The following is a 12,724-nucleotide window of genomic DNA, read 5'->3' on the forward strand; positions in this document are numbered from 1 at the left end:
ACAAGCACAGTGGGAGACTTCAGCATACCTCTCTCAGAATAGGTAAATCAAGTAGATCAAAAATATGATAAGATGTACATTATTTTATGTCTCTATAGTGATGACGATAAAATTTTCAAACACATATGGGATAGTCTTACCAATTATGCAGTAGGCAATAACAAAAAAAACCTCAATAAATCTCAAAAGAAACAAACCAACCAAAATAAATTTGGAAATGTTAAAAGACTATTCCAGATAATCCCTTGGATAAAGAAATCAAGATGAGAAGTAAAGCTTTCTTCAGCAAGGAATGCTACTGACAGTATGTACCTTAAACCTACAGGCTGTGGCCCCAGCCAGGCTAGGCCATGTGCTCCATCAAAACAGGCCTGGGTACCCCCTGCTTAACTGGCTAACAAGAGGGACCAACTACCTCAGAGGACTGTGTAATGTTCAAATAAGAATGTTGATATAAAAGCTCTGTACAATACAAATAACCCCATTAAAAGGCTGAGCTCAGGGGCAGAGTAAATTAGTAGCTATAGACTATGGTGGAGGGTGGGGAGGGGGTCCTTAGGGTATCTTTATCTGGGCCACACCAAGGAATAAGGTGGACAACTGTGTCCACATAAGCCATTATAGGGTGCCAACCAGAATGCTGTTTGAGAGCAGAGCCCATTTCAATACAATTCTGATACCAGTTCTTACAAGAGCTTCAGCACAGAGGTTGGCAAATTATCTGTGAAGGGTCAAACTATAAATAGGTTAGGCTTCTCAGGTCATATGGTTTCCACGGCAACTGCTGAAGTTTGCCATCTTAGCACAAAATCAGCCTCATTCAATATGTAAATGAGTGGGTGTGGCCTGTTCACCTTAACAAAACCTTATCTACACAATCAGGCAGTGGACCCAACTGGATCTGCAGGCCATTGCTTGCCAACCTCTGTTGCTGCTGTTCAGCTACTAAGTCATATCTAACTTTGTGACCCCCATAGACTACAGCACGCCAAGCTTCCCTATTCTTCACTGTCTCCCGGAGTTCGCTCAAATTCATGTCCATTGAGTTAGTGATGCCATCCAACCATCTCACGCTTTGCCACCCTCTTCTCTTTCTGCCTTCAATCTTTCCCAGCATCAGGGTCTTTTCCAATGAGTCGGCTCTTTGCATCAGATGCCAACCTCTACTATAGCCAAATACATCCAATGTACAGAAAACAGTGATTAGAGTGGAAAGACCTGGATGCAGAGGAAAATGCTGTCCACTGCAGTCCTGTTTTATACAAAGTCAAATTAATGTGAGCAGCATGCCAGGTGGCAAATCTGAACTTCTACCCAAGCCCCAGGCCAGTGATACTCTTTTCTCTCAAATTGCAAGTTCAGGGTCATTGGCAGAGCCCATGACCAGCACCCACGGTCATTCTCCAGGCCTTGCTCAGTGCCCGGCAACTATTTGTGGAATGCCCAGTGACAGCGTTTTAACCTCCAACGTTGGTGCTGAGCCCGGGAATTAAAAACCCCCGAATTCCTTGCAGACCTGCTCTTCTGAAGAGCCTGTCAGGTAATAGGGTTGCTGACAGCTTTCTGACGTGGGCTAGGCCATGGCAGCCAGCAGAAGCCCGCTCCTCCCCGCCACAGAAGGGAAAGCTGCAGATGCCCAATGACCAAAGGTCAGATTCCTACCCCGCAGCAGCTAAGCTATGAAGGAAATACATCTGCCCCCTCAGCTGTATTCTTAGCCCAGGGCCAACGAGCCAGCGAGCGAAGGGCTCAGGGAGGCTGCGACGCTCTTCAATGCACCAGCCCCTCTGCGTCCTTCTGCCTCCTTTCCTCCCAGCCTAGAGGCATGCCTGAGGGCCTGCTCCCCCCTCAACCTCGAGTCCCACTCTGGCAATTCACAAAAGCTCTCTGACTCCATCAAGAGTGAAAGGAAGGGCAGTGGCAGATGGGTCAGAGCATGAACTGGGGAGGCCAAGCCAGGAGGAAGGAGCCATTGGGGTGAATCACCACTGGGGGAGTGAGAGCCGCCCCTGTCCAGAATGCTGGGCCGTCTTGCAAAGCAGCTGACACACCCGCTAACCTCCCTTCCCACTGTTGTTGTTCTGTCACTCAGTTGTGTCTGATTCTTTGTGACCCTGTGGACTGTAGCCCTCCAGGCTCCTCTGTCCATGGGATTATCCAGGCAAGAATACTGGAGCCGGTTGCCATTTCCTTCTCCAGGGGATCTGCCCGAGCCAGGGATCAAACCCACGTCTCCTGCATTGGCAGATGGATTCTCTACCACTGAACTAGCTGGCACCCTCCCCACTGACATCCCACAAATTGCCACTTTCCTTCCTTCTTGGGATGGATGTCATTCCAGAGGCTGCTGACTTGCGAGCAGCCTCCATCCTATCCACGAGGACTTTGCTGTATGTTTGCTTTGCCCACTGGCAGGAGCCTGAGCAGGGACCGAGTGGTCCTTGCCCAGGGTTCCAGCTTCTTCCCATCCCACCCAGCTGGGAGCTCTGAAATTGGGCCCTGGGTTCACTTTCCCTGGGACCCACAAGGATGCAGCCAGAGGGAAAAGCCATAATGGGGTCTTTCAGCCCACAGACCCTGGCCAGAAGCTCACAAGGATGAGGGAGACCATGGGGGAGGCTCTTTCCACGCTAATCCTGGGGGGCATTTCAACTCCAGCTAAACCTCTGGCTGACGATGAGTGAGCTCATGTTCCAGGCGCTCAGGCTGCACCTGACACCGTCACTTGGTTAACTGCCCTCCTGACCAAGAGGCTCCCTCGTGGGCAGAGGAATTTGTTCCAGAGTCTAATTTATACGTGTGGTTTGACACCAACGGTCTTATTCCCACTAGTCTTCAAACTGGAACAGGGGATATAATACAGTCATTGAGGTTCCGAGGTTACTGAAAATGTCCAGCTATTTCAGGCTTCCTCCATTCCCTGGTTGGAAAACTCTAGTAACAGGAGGGTCAGGTTAGGCTGTTGCCCAAAACACTGTTGATTAAACAGAAAAATGGAGGGCTTCCCAGGTGGCTCAGTGGTAAGGACTCCACCTGCCAATGTGGGAGACGTGAGTTTGATCCTTGGGTCAGAAAGGTCCCCTGAAGAAGGAAATGGCAACCCACTCCAGTATTATTGCCTGGGAAATCCCAAGGACAGAGGAGCCTGGTGGGCTACAGTCCATGGGGTCACAAAGAATCAGACACAACTGAGCCATCTAATATGCACACACACACACACACACACACACACACACACACACACACAGAGAAAAATAAAGTAAGTGGCTTCCGTGGTCAAGTATATTAACGTCCCTCCTTGGACACTGCAATGTACAGTAAGGTACTCAAGGTTCTGAAAAGTCTTACGATTAAAAAGAAGAGCCTGAGTAGATTTGAAATAGTCTTTTCCAAATTGACTGATCAGAGAACACTTTGTGTTGGTGTTGTCAAGAACACTTGAATATGTGGAGTCTGGCCACAGACAGTGACTTCAGAAAGGAAGAGAAGAGAAAGACATTTCAATTGCCCAGGGGAGGTAAGGAATGTATAGAGGAAAAGGGGATGCCTGGTGGAGGAAGGGGTTCAGGATCTTTAGGTTTAAAAAGCATTCTCCATATGCAAACAATCAGAGGCCTTCTGTCCAAGCATCATGGAAATTAAGAGCCACCAGCCCACCAAGCTCAGTACCAAGCACTCTCCCCTCTCCCCACACCTACTGAAGTTCTACCCAATTTCCAAGGCCCAGCTCAAAGGCGGTGTCCACTCAAGATCCCCCCATGTCACAATTATATCCTGAATGGGAAGAGGACTCAGGGTGCATGGGACGTGATGGGCGACCACCCCAGGTCTTGCCTCCACAGTTACCCTATTAGGCCATGAGGGTACTTGCCCCAGGTAACCAGCTTCTGAGAGGCATACCCCGTGCAGAAAAGCAGGCACTCATGATGCCAATCCACCGGGGTGCTGAGAAGTTCAAAGTGTTATTAGTCACTCAGTCGTGTCCAACTCTTTGCGACCCCATGGACTGTAGCCCACCCTTCCACTGTCCATGGGATTTCCCAGGCAAGAATACTGGAGTGGGTAGCCATTCCCTTCTCCAGAGCATCTTCCTGACCCAGGGATTGAACGTGGGTCTCCTGCATTGCAGGCAGATTCTCAACTGTCTGAGCCACCAGGGAAGCCCAAGAAGTTCAAAAGCATGTTTGAAATCTAAGGAGTTAAATGATCCTTCAGCCTTTCTTTAGGTTTGGCATCCACAGAGCCTAGTGGGGAGGAGAATGAATGGGGTGGCCACAGGAGAGAGACCCCCTCTCTGTGTGTCTAATTGCCAGGCCAACCACAAGCCAGCAGCTGAGTGGCACCAGGAGGCCAATGCCCACGGTCCAGAGACAACGTGTTACACAGGTGGGGATGGGGGGCACAGAACTCTCACCAGCAACAGAAAGGTCACTGCAAGGAGGAAGCTCCACCTGGAGAAGGGGAGACCCGGGAAGAAAAAACCACAGCTTCCAAGGACAGAACAGGGATTTAGACACCTTGAGGATGAGGTCCAAGCCTCCAGGCATGAATGAAGACAACCAGAAACCACTGAAAAATTTAGGGGACTGATGTGGCCTCAGCTGAGTGATTTCTTTCTTTTTTTTAAGTTGCTTTATTTTTTTATTTGCTGTACCATACAGCATGTGGGATCTTAGTTCCCTAACCAGGGATCAAACCCATGCTCCCTGTAATGGGAGCTCAGAGGCCTAACCACTGAACCACGAGGGAAGTCCCACAGCTAAGTAAGTTCTTAATGACAGCATCCCACAGCAGTTCACCCGTTCTACATCATGGGCCCCTCCTCCCCAACCTTTCTGCCAGCTCCTTCCTGCCCCCATCAGCCACCAGATGTCACAAGACTCACACTGGACCCCTTGCTCCTTCCACCTCTCATCAATTCCCCTGCAGACATTAAATACCCTCCTGCAGACACCGATGACCCCAAAGCTGAATGTCCATGCCAGACGTCTACCCTGAGCCACAGATTCCTAAATCCAAGTGCTTTGCTGACACTGTACCTTCTCAATGCATCAGCCAGAATGCATCTTCAAAACACAAATCAAATTACACCCCCCTTCTGCTCCAGACCCTTCTGTATGTCCTGGGTGGCTTTTTCAGCATCAGAGCCTGTCCTCTCCTGCCTGCAGCCTGGCACTCAGTCATGCTGGCCCAGCACTGGTGGACACACCAGACTCCTCCCTGCCTAAGGAGCTGGCCCTTTCCAGTACCTCCTGGAATGTTCCTCCTGTGGTTCTTCATACAGCTGGCCCCTCCCATCTTTTAAGCCTCTGTCCATGTGACTCTGGCAGGAAGAGGCCTTCTGTGACCAGCTGCTTCCTCCCTAGTGGCGCCCTACTATCCGTCGCTCTGGCCGTCTCCTGCAGAGCACTGTCCGCTGCCCACAGTGACTCATTCATTGTCTTTCCTCCATCTCCCCTGAGTAACTGTGAGCTCCATCCACTGGAGCAGGGACTGGTATTTCTTGTTCAGCTCCATCAGCTCGGTTTCTGGAACAGTGCCCAGTACCTAGCACACACTCAGTCTAGTTAAAGAATGGATGAATGGACCACTCTGTTAGCTCTTTGAAATGAAAGGGAGTCTCTTGAAAGGTAGTGAGTCCCCTGTCACTGGTAGGATGAGCATATAATGGGTACATTGCAGAGGGGTCTGAAGTGAGTGACATGGGGCAGGGGGATGGGTCTGATGACCTCCAGAGCCCCTGCCAGCATCAGAGTCTACGTGTGTGCTGATGAGCACATACTCAGAAGGCTTCCTGCCAGGCATCCTTTTCTTGGGCACCAAAAGACAGCATCTATGCCCTCAAGCTGCCCCATGGCCAATCCCAGCTTCTGAACTACAAAGGATGCTTTCTCAACACTGGTAAAATCCCGGGAAAGCAATTTACATTTTTTAAAAAGCAAAGACTGAGTATCTAGCACCATATGGTGGGACACAGGTCTGCACAAGCCTCTGAATTTACTCCTAGGTGATGGCATCTGATGAGAGACTCCAAGGGTTGAAACATCAGCATCAGGACGCCTCGTCCCACCCCGCACCTCCCTTGCCCGCCGGGACCTCCGCATCCCACAAGGGCGTGTAGAATCCAGAGCCATTGCTGGGGCAGAGCTTGTGGGTTAGCCCAGGGAGCCACAAAGATGCTAAATTGCAAAACACGAGCCCCTAAGTGCAGAGGGCCTCCTATGTTTTTAAAATTGTTGACCAAAAGCTGAGCCACAGATGAGGAAATGGTCTGATGTCCTTGCCGAAATGGCAATGCCACCAAACGGATAAACAAGATAAACCTGGCGATCACAGGAGATACAGTCCCAGGAGACACAGAGTGCTCAAGTCAGGGAGGGGCTCCTGAGACTGGCCAGACGTATTGTTTTCTGACTTTCAATCCAAAGGACTGGTTTAAGGCTGCCTACAACCTACTGCTGGCCATAAGGTCGCTACTGCTGGAAATAGATAGGATTTCTACTTTGTAAGATTTCTGACATATTCTGCCTTATAAATGCACAGGATTGTTACTCCAACTTGGAATAGAACAGCTGAGAAATGCATACAAGACAGAGCAGGTCTAAATCAAATCATGAAACTTAGAACCCCATCCACATGCCCCAGAGTCCTTCCTGGGATCTAGAAGACCCTGCAGGCTGGCTTGCTTCTCCATCCCCTGTGTTCTCCATGCATCAGCTTTGCCAGGCTCCTTCCCACCCCAGGGACCTTGTCCTCAGGAAGTCCCACTGTCTGGAATCTGCCCCTGATGTCCCTGTGGCTGACTTCTTCCTGGTCATCCTCAAGAGATCATTTCTTCCCCATCCCAATCCCTCACCACACATCACCCTGCTTTATTCTCCTCATCCTTCCTATCACTGCCTTCTGATTATCCACATTTATTGACTGATCTGCCCAGTAAAATGGAAGCTCTCATCCACTGGCACCCTCAGTGTCTGCAGTGGAATCTTCTGCAAGACAGGTGTTCAGTGAATAGTCCTGCATGAAAGGGCAGAGGAGAGAAGGGAGGAGACCAGGGAGAAAGGGGAGAAGGGAGGAGAGGGGGCATCCTGAGGCAGGCAGTCCAGGCAGGCAGTCATGATCACTGAAGTGAGAGAAGGCTGAAATGCCAAGATGAAGGGGAGAAGAGATGGGGTGAGGTTTAATAGGAGCAGATCATTCATGTAGACATATGGACCTTAGCAAAGATGTTCATCTGAAGATGAAGACCAAAGGGACCTCTGAGAGGTTTTAAATTGAGAGTGATATGACAAGGTTTGTATTTTTAAATATCATCCTGGATTCAATGTACAAAATGAGGAACAACGAAGAGATAAAGATCAGGAGTAAGGAGGCTGCTGCAGTGGCCCCGGTGTGATGTGGGTGGGGATGACGAGTGACCAGTGGGACCAGGATGATTCTGAGAAGGGAGAGAAGACACATCCAGGCAGACTCTGAGTGTGAATCTCACTGGACGGTGAGACAGCCTCCACTAAAATACTGGAAACTGTCAAAGGGGGAGACTGGGTGGAGGAGGACGAAGGCTGGCTGGTCTGGGGATGCCTCTGAGACATCCCAGCAGAACCTTCCAGTGGGTGGCTGGCCAGGCTGGTCTGGAGGTCAGAAGAGAGGACTAGCCTGGGAGGAAACAGGATTCAAGAGACACCATGAAACAGTAAGAGCTGCTAATGACTGGGGAAGTGGAGAAAAAGAGAAGGAAGTCGAAGGGTCATCGGATTGCCGACACAGGTCACTGTGCTGCTGAAGGGTCCCAGGACACGGCAGAGATAGACTGTCTGCTGAATCCTAAAGTAACTGGGCTCCAGTCTGAAACAGCATAGGATGCACCAGAGCTATTGTCAGAGTATGACTGGGTATGGATGGATGTGGTCACAGCCTTGAAGAGAAGCCAGGCTTACTGGGAGGTGCTTGCTATTAAATTTCTGTGAATCAAGAAGTCATGCTTCCCATGACGTCAAATGACTCCGTGCTCAGCCTCCCTTGACAGTAGGTGTGGCTCTGTGACTGACTTCCAGGAAAAGACAAAAACAGAGGTGTGTGGTCTATCTGAAGATGTTTCATTAAAAGGGAGGGGGACACATTCTTCTCCTCCTCCTTTCTCTATTCTGCGGCTTGAAGCAGAGATGAAATGGCTGGCGCTGTAGCAGCTGTCTGCTCCATAAGGATTAGACAAAGAAATGAGGTAGAAAGTGCCTATGGCTCTGACAGTTTCCTGGAATTGCCATATCTATGTTAGGCTGCCTATTTCCATACTTCTTTTGAAAGAGAGAGAAATAAACTATCTTATTTAAGTCACTACCATTTAAAGATGTTTTGTTTTGTGGGGTCAATCTTAATCTCAACCGGAACGCGTCTCTCCATTACCTTTCCCCTTGCTTTAGGTCATGTCATTGTCTCGACAGGGAATTGCCTCCTCCTTGCCTGTGTTTATTTAAATCCTGCCCATCCTTTGGAGGATGGATCAAATCCCACCTCCCACAGGAGACCTGCCTTCCACTTCCTCCCCTGAACTCCGGCTCTGCCTGCCTGCCTCCACTCCTCGGGCATCTGGCCTATGCTGTCTTCATCTCCCCAAAGTGATCTCTTGACTCCTCACAGAGCTCAGGACGATCAGGACCAAAGTCCAGAGTCTACAAGTCCTTGTATGCCCTGGGTCAAGAGGCATTCAAAACAAGGTCATGATAAATATTCCCTCACTGGCCTCCTTCACCTCTGTCTGCAGCCAGGATCAGGGTAGAGCCAGGGATTTATATTCTAAATGTATGTAAATGCATTTAGATAATGGAAAAGCAGACAAAGCTGAGGGCATTTAGTAAGAAATCTAAAACCAACTCTAATACAAAGAGGGAGTTCAAGGAAAATCTGTCTCCATCCAACTAAGTAACATAGATGTTTGACTGCCATGCAGTCAATGTGGTAACAAGCACCATTCATATAAGAAAAAAAAAAAGAATGAAGCCCTGCAGAGGTGCAGGGCTCCAGCAACACTCAGGCAAAGACAGGCCCCTTCAAAAAAATAGCAAGTCATGTAAACCAATGCATTTTCACATAACAAACTTGTTGACATATTCTTCACAAACAAGTATCAATAAAAAATTACTTTCAATGACTTAAATAAAAGGTATGTTTGAAACATCCTAAGAGCAAATACAAACCATGGTGACTGGTTTATGACTAACAGGGTTCATCTGTAAAGGCAGTCTAATTTTTTTCTTAATTATGTATTTTTTTCGCCTCTTGTTTGGCACAAAAATGGTTAAACCCAGTCCGAAGGCAAAGGAGGCCCAGTGGCTTCAAATCCACCAGAGCTTAGGCTGTAACACAAGCTGACCCATCAGAAGACGAGAGCAGAGATACTGACCACTGGGGAAGCTGAAATGGGAACATCTTACTTAGAAGTTCAAGTGCAAACAAACACAGCTTGTCCAGAGCTCCTCAAAAATGCCCTTCCTGGGAGAGAAGAGAAGGCATGTGTAGGGGAGAAGCAGGATCTTGGAACCCCCCGCCCCAGGAAAGCAACAATGTGGATTTGGATAAAAACCCAAGATGAAACACTCCAAGGTCACTGTCAGCAAATCCAAGAAGATGAGGTTGAACACAAAGAGCTAGCTGAGCGATGGGAAGTTCCCAACTGAAACGACACTGGTGCCTCTTTGGGAGCTGCTGGGAGGACGGTAGAGCAGCCATTCCTAACTGACCGCGGTCAATGCAGAAGGCAGGCCAGCAGCATACGAACATCGCTGCCCTGCTGCAGGACAATTTAGATCCCTGCTCCTCTGCCGACTCATCCCTCTTGAAACCCAGCCGGGTTGGAACATGCCTGCCAAAACTGCCCCTTCCGGGCCTGTGAGTGTAGAATCTCCTGCCAACTCCACATGGCCACACACCACTTGGGGGAGGTGCAAGTGGGTACCCGGGGTCTCAGGGAAAGCCAGCCCTTGTGGGCGGAGTCACCACGCATGGCCACCAGGTGTCAGTAGGGAGCAGAGCACCTCCCATTCTCAGCCTTCAGGGAACTTCAGCCAGACCTTGCCCAGGAGACACCGGATGCTGCGGCTTTGGGGCCAAGCAGTGCTCCGGCCACACGCTCAGACACTCCTGAGGGTTTCGGTTACTTGGCTACCAACTCACCACGCAGCCTCAAGGGTGGTTTTAATTCAATATTCTTCACAGACTCACAGAAAAGAATTAAGGACTGCTCCCTTCCACAAGGACTGGGGTCTCTTTTCTTGCCCCCAGGAAAGCAGACACATAAGACAGTGTTTTCTACTGCTTGGCTATCCTCCTCGAGTAGTTCTAGCAGTTTCTCTTTATGCTGAGGTTAGAGATGTTTGGTTGGTGATGCTTCAGGGACAATTTGGGTACATAGCCCAGAGAAGGAAAGGCCAGCAGTGAAATTGGATGGTGAGAAGCCAGAACCAATGGCCACTGCCCTGCCTGCCTTGTTCAGCTGCATCTGAAATGGTTTCTCTCACTGGCTATAGCATCTTCGACAGAAATATTTGATCAAGGGGCAGCTGCGGCCACATTGAAACCTCATGTCCAGGCTGAGGACACATCCTTTGGAACATGAGACTGTGAAGAGCCTGGCCCACTGTGTTCTCAACACCAGGCACTGTGGCCCCTGCCAGGGTCCATGCTGCCACCAGATACTTCTCAGCCACCAAAAAGACTGCATCGTATTTATTACTGCCTCTCTACATTCACAGGCCCCAGGGCCCTGCTGAGCCCTCCCTCCCTCTGGATACTGCAAGGGTCTAAGAGTGTGCTTCCACTGCCAATTAATCCCTTTAACCTGAACCCAAGAAAGCCTGGATTCCAACATCTCACAAACAAAGATGCTGAGGACAGAGTAAAAATACCCCCGGGCTCAGCTTGGGGACATGCAAACAGTGTCAATGCCCCGTCTTGCAACAAGAAATCACTCTACAGCTCTGATGGCTATATGGGATCTTTGAGGCCCAAGACCCAGAGAGGGAGTCCTGTAACTGGAGACCAAAAGGGGCCCATGGATTCCCGGGACAGCCCCTCCATCACTGCACCAGGAAGACCCAGGGCACTCCTGGATATTCCACCACCAAACCAAACTTGCTTGTTGGATCGAAACTCCCAGCAGAATCTGCCTGAGATTTTGCATCATCATTGCTTATCTGCATCCACATTTCTTCACTCACTAAAAGAATTACACTAAGTGATGAGCAGGAACAGGAGGGCAGGTCTAGGGCTTCTCTCCAGGTAGAGAGAATGCACAACAATTCCCTGAGATCTCAGCTTAGCCAGTAAAGCTACCACCCCTCTCCTTTCACCTTGGCTTCCCAGCCCCTGGCCACATCTCACCCCAGCCCAGCAACACCGCTCTAGCTTCCAAGAACAAAGTGCTTCTAGGTCTGGAGAGAGAGGCACATTGCAGACAGACCAGGACGAGTTTGTGGAACAAAAAACCATCCTCACCATTTGCTGATGACGAAAAACAGTGCTGGACACTGCCCATCAAGGAGGTGCTACAGTTTTGCCAGAGGTCAGTCGCGTGTCCATTGCCCACCATCCATTGCTAGAAAGAACCAGATGCAGTAAGTCAGAGGAGGCAGTGAGGAGTGACAGAGAAGGGGAGGGAGAAGACCAAGGCAAGGCAAAGAGCAGCCTCATCGACTGTCCAGCCAGAGCCCACGGTGCTAGAGAAAGGGAAGAGGTGGTGCTCTGGCCCAAACCTTTTTTCTAGGGGAGGGCCAGGGCTTTGCAAGTAAAAAGCACTTTGTAAGTGGAAAAAAACCTCACAAATATGAGTTTCTCTGTGCCAAGGTGTGTACAGCAGTAGAAGGAGCCATGGACTTAAGCCAGGACACCTGCATCCAAGCCGTCTCTCCTCCCCTGATCTCCTGACTCCCAGACCCCGTGCCACAGCCACTCTGAACTCATTTCCTTATTGGTAATTCCCGTCAACCTACTGTTAAGATGTTGGGAAGATGCTGGTAAGTGATGAATCAACTCATCAGTCCCCAACATAATTATTTTTCAATCTTTGAACCAAGCAAGAACATCATACCTGGGACTTGTCGTATATTAAGAAGTTAAGACCACAGTCACATGACTGCCCAAGTCTGGGCTCATCTTTAAGAAAATAAGTTTAAAACCTACTGAGCTGGATGTTTGCTGATTTTGTAATGCAAGTTATCCCAATGATCTGTTTGTACTGGAGGAGGCTTTTCTAAGAAGGTGCCCTGTCCACAGCACAAAACAGACCTGGGACTATGAACCATTAAGGAAAATCTAATTTTAACTTGCCAGTTTTAAGTCCTAAAGGCCATTTCATGAACTAAGTCACCCATCTGATGGATGCCGTTTGGAGAAAAAACAGACCTTCCTAAATTCTCCACTTCCTTCCTCAAGGACAACCACCACCGCCCCCCACCCCCCCACCTCCCCGCCTCCCCCGCCCCATCAAGAAAAATGCTAAACAAGCTTATCACATGAAGGGGGTAGGGGGGACCCTGGATCTGCATTCACATTCTTTGGCTTAAAGAGAGGCCTGTGTGCTGACCTAGCCCAGCGCTTGCTTGCTTTCTCCCCACCCCTGAATCCACTCTGATATTCTCAAAAACTACTGAAAAGGCGCGGATTGCCAGAAACTGCAAAAGGCCCAAGGATGTCTGAGACTCGCAATCTGCAAACTTGAGGGGGCGTGGCG

The 12,724-nt window shown here is 49.5% G+C and overlaps 1 protein-coding gene across 4 annotated transcripts in view; it reads right to left on the reverse strand.

Annotated features, from left to right (window-relative positions):
• The window catches only part of PMP22 (peripheral myelin protein 22), a 28,420-nt gene that overhangs the window by 11,171 nt on the left and 4,525 nt on the right, over window positions 1–12,724 (reverse strand). For all 4 annotated transcript variants that reach the window (XM_005220380.5, XM_059878136.1, NM_001101156.1 and 1 more), the window contains 1 exon segment: window positions 11,491–11,590. In XM_005220380.5, coding sequence (XP_005220437.1) covers window positions 11,491–11,590 — 100 coding nt within the window.

This window comes from Bos taurus, chromosome 19 (genome assembly GCF_002263795.3).
Source record: "Bos taurus isolate L1 Dominette 01449 registration number 42190680 breed Hereford chromosome 19, ARS-UCD2.0, whole genome shotgun sequence".
Taxonomy (NCBI): domain Eukaryota; kingdom Metazoa; phylum Chordata; class Mammalia; order Artiodactyla; family Bovidae; genus Bos; species Bos taurus.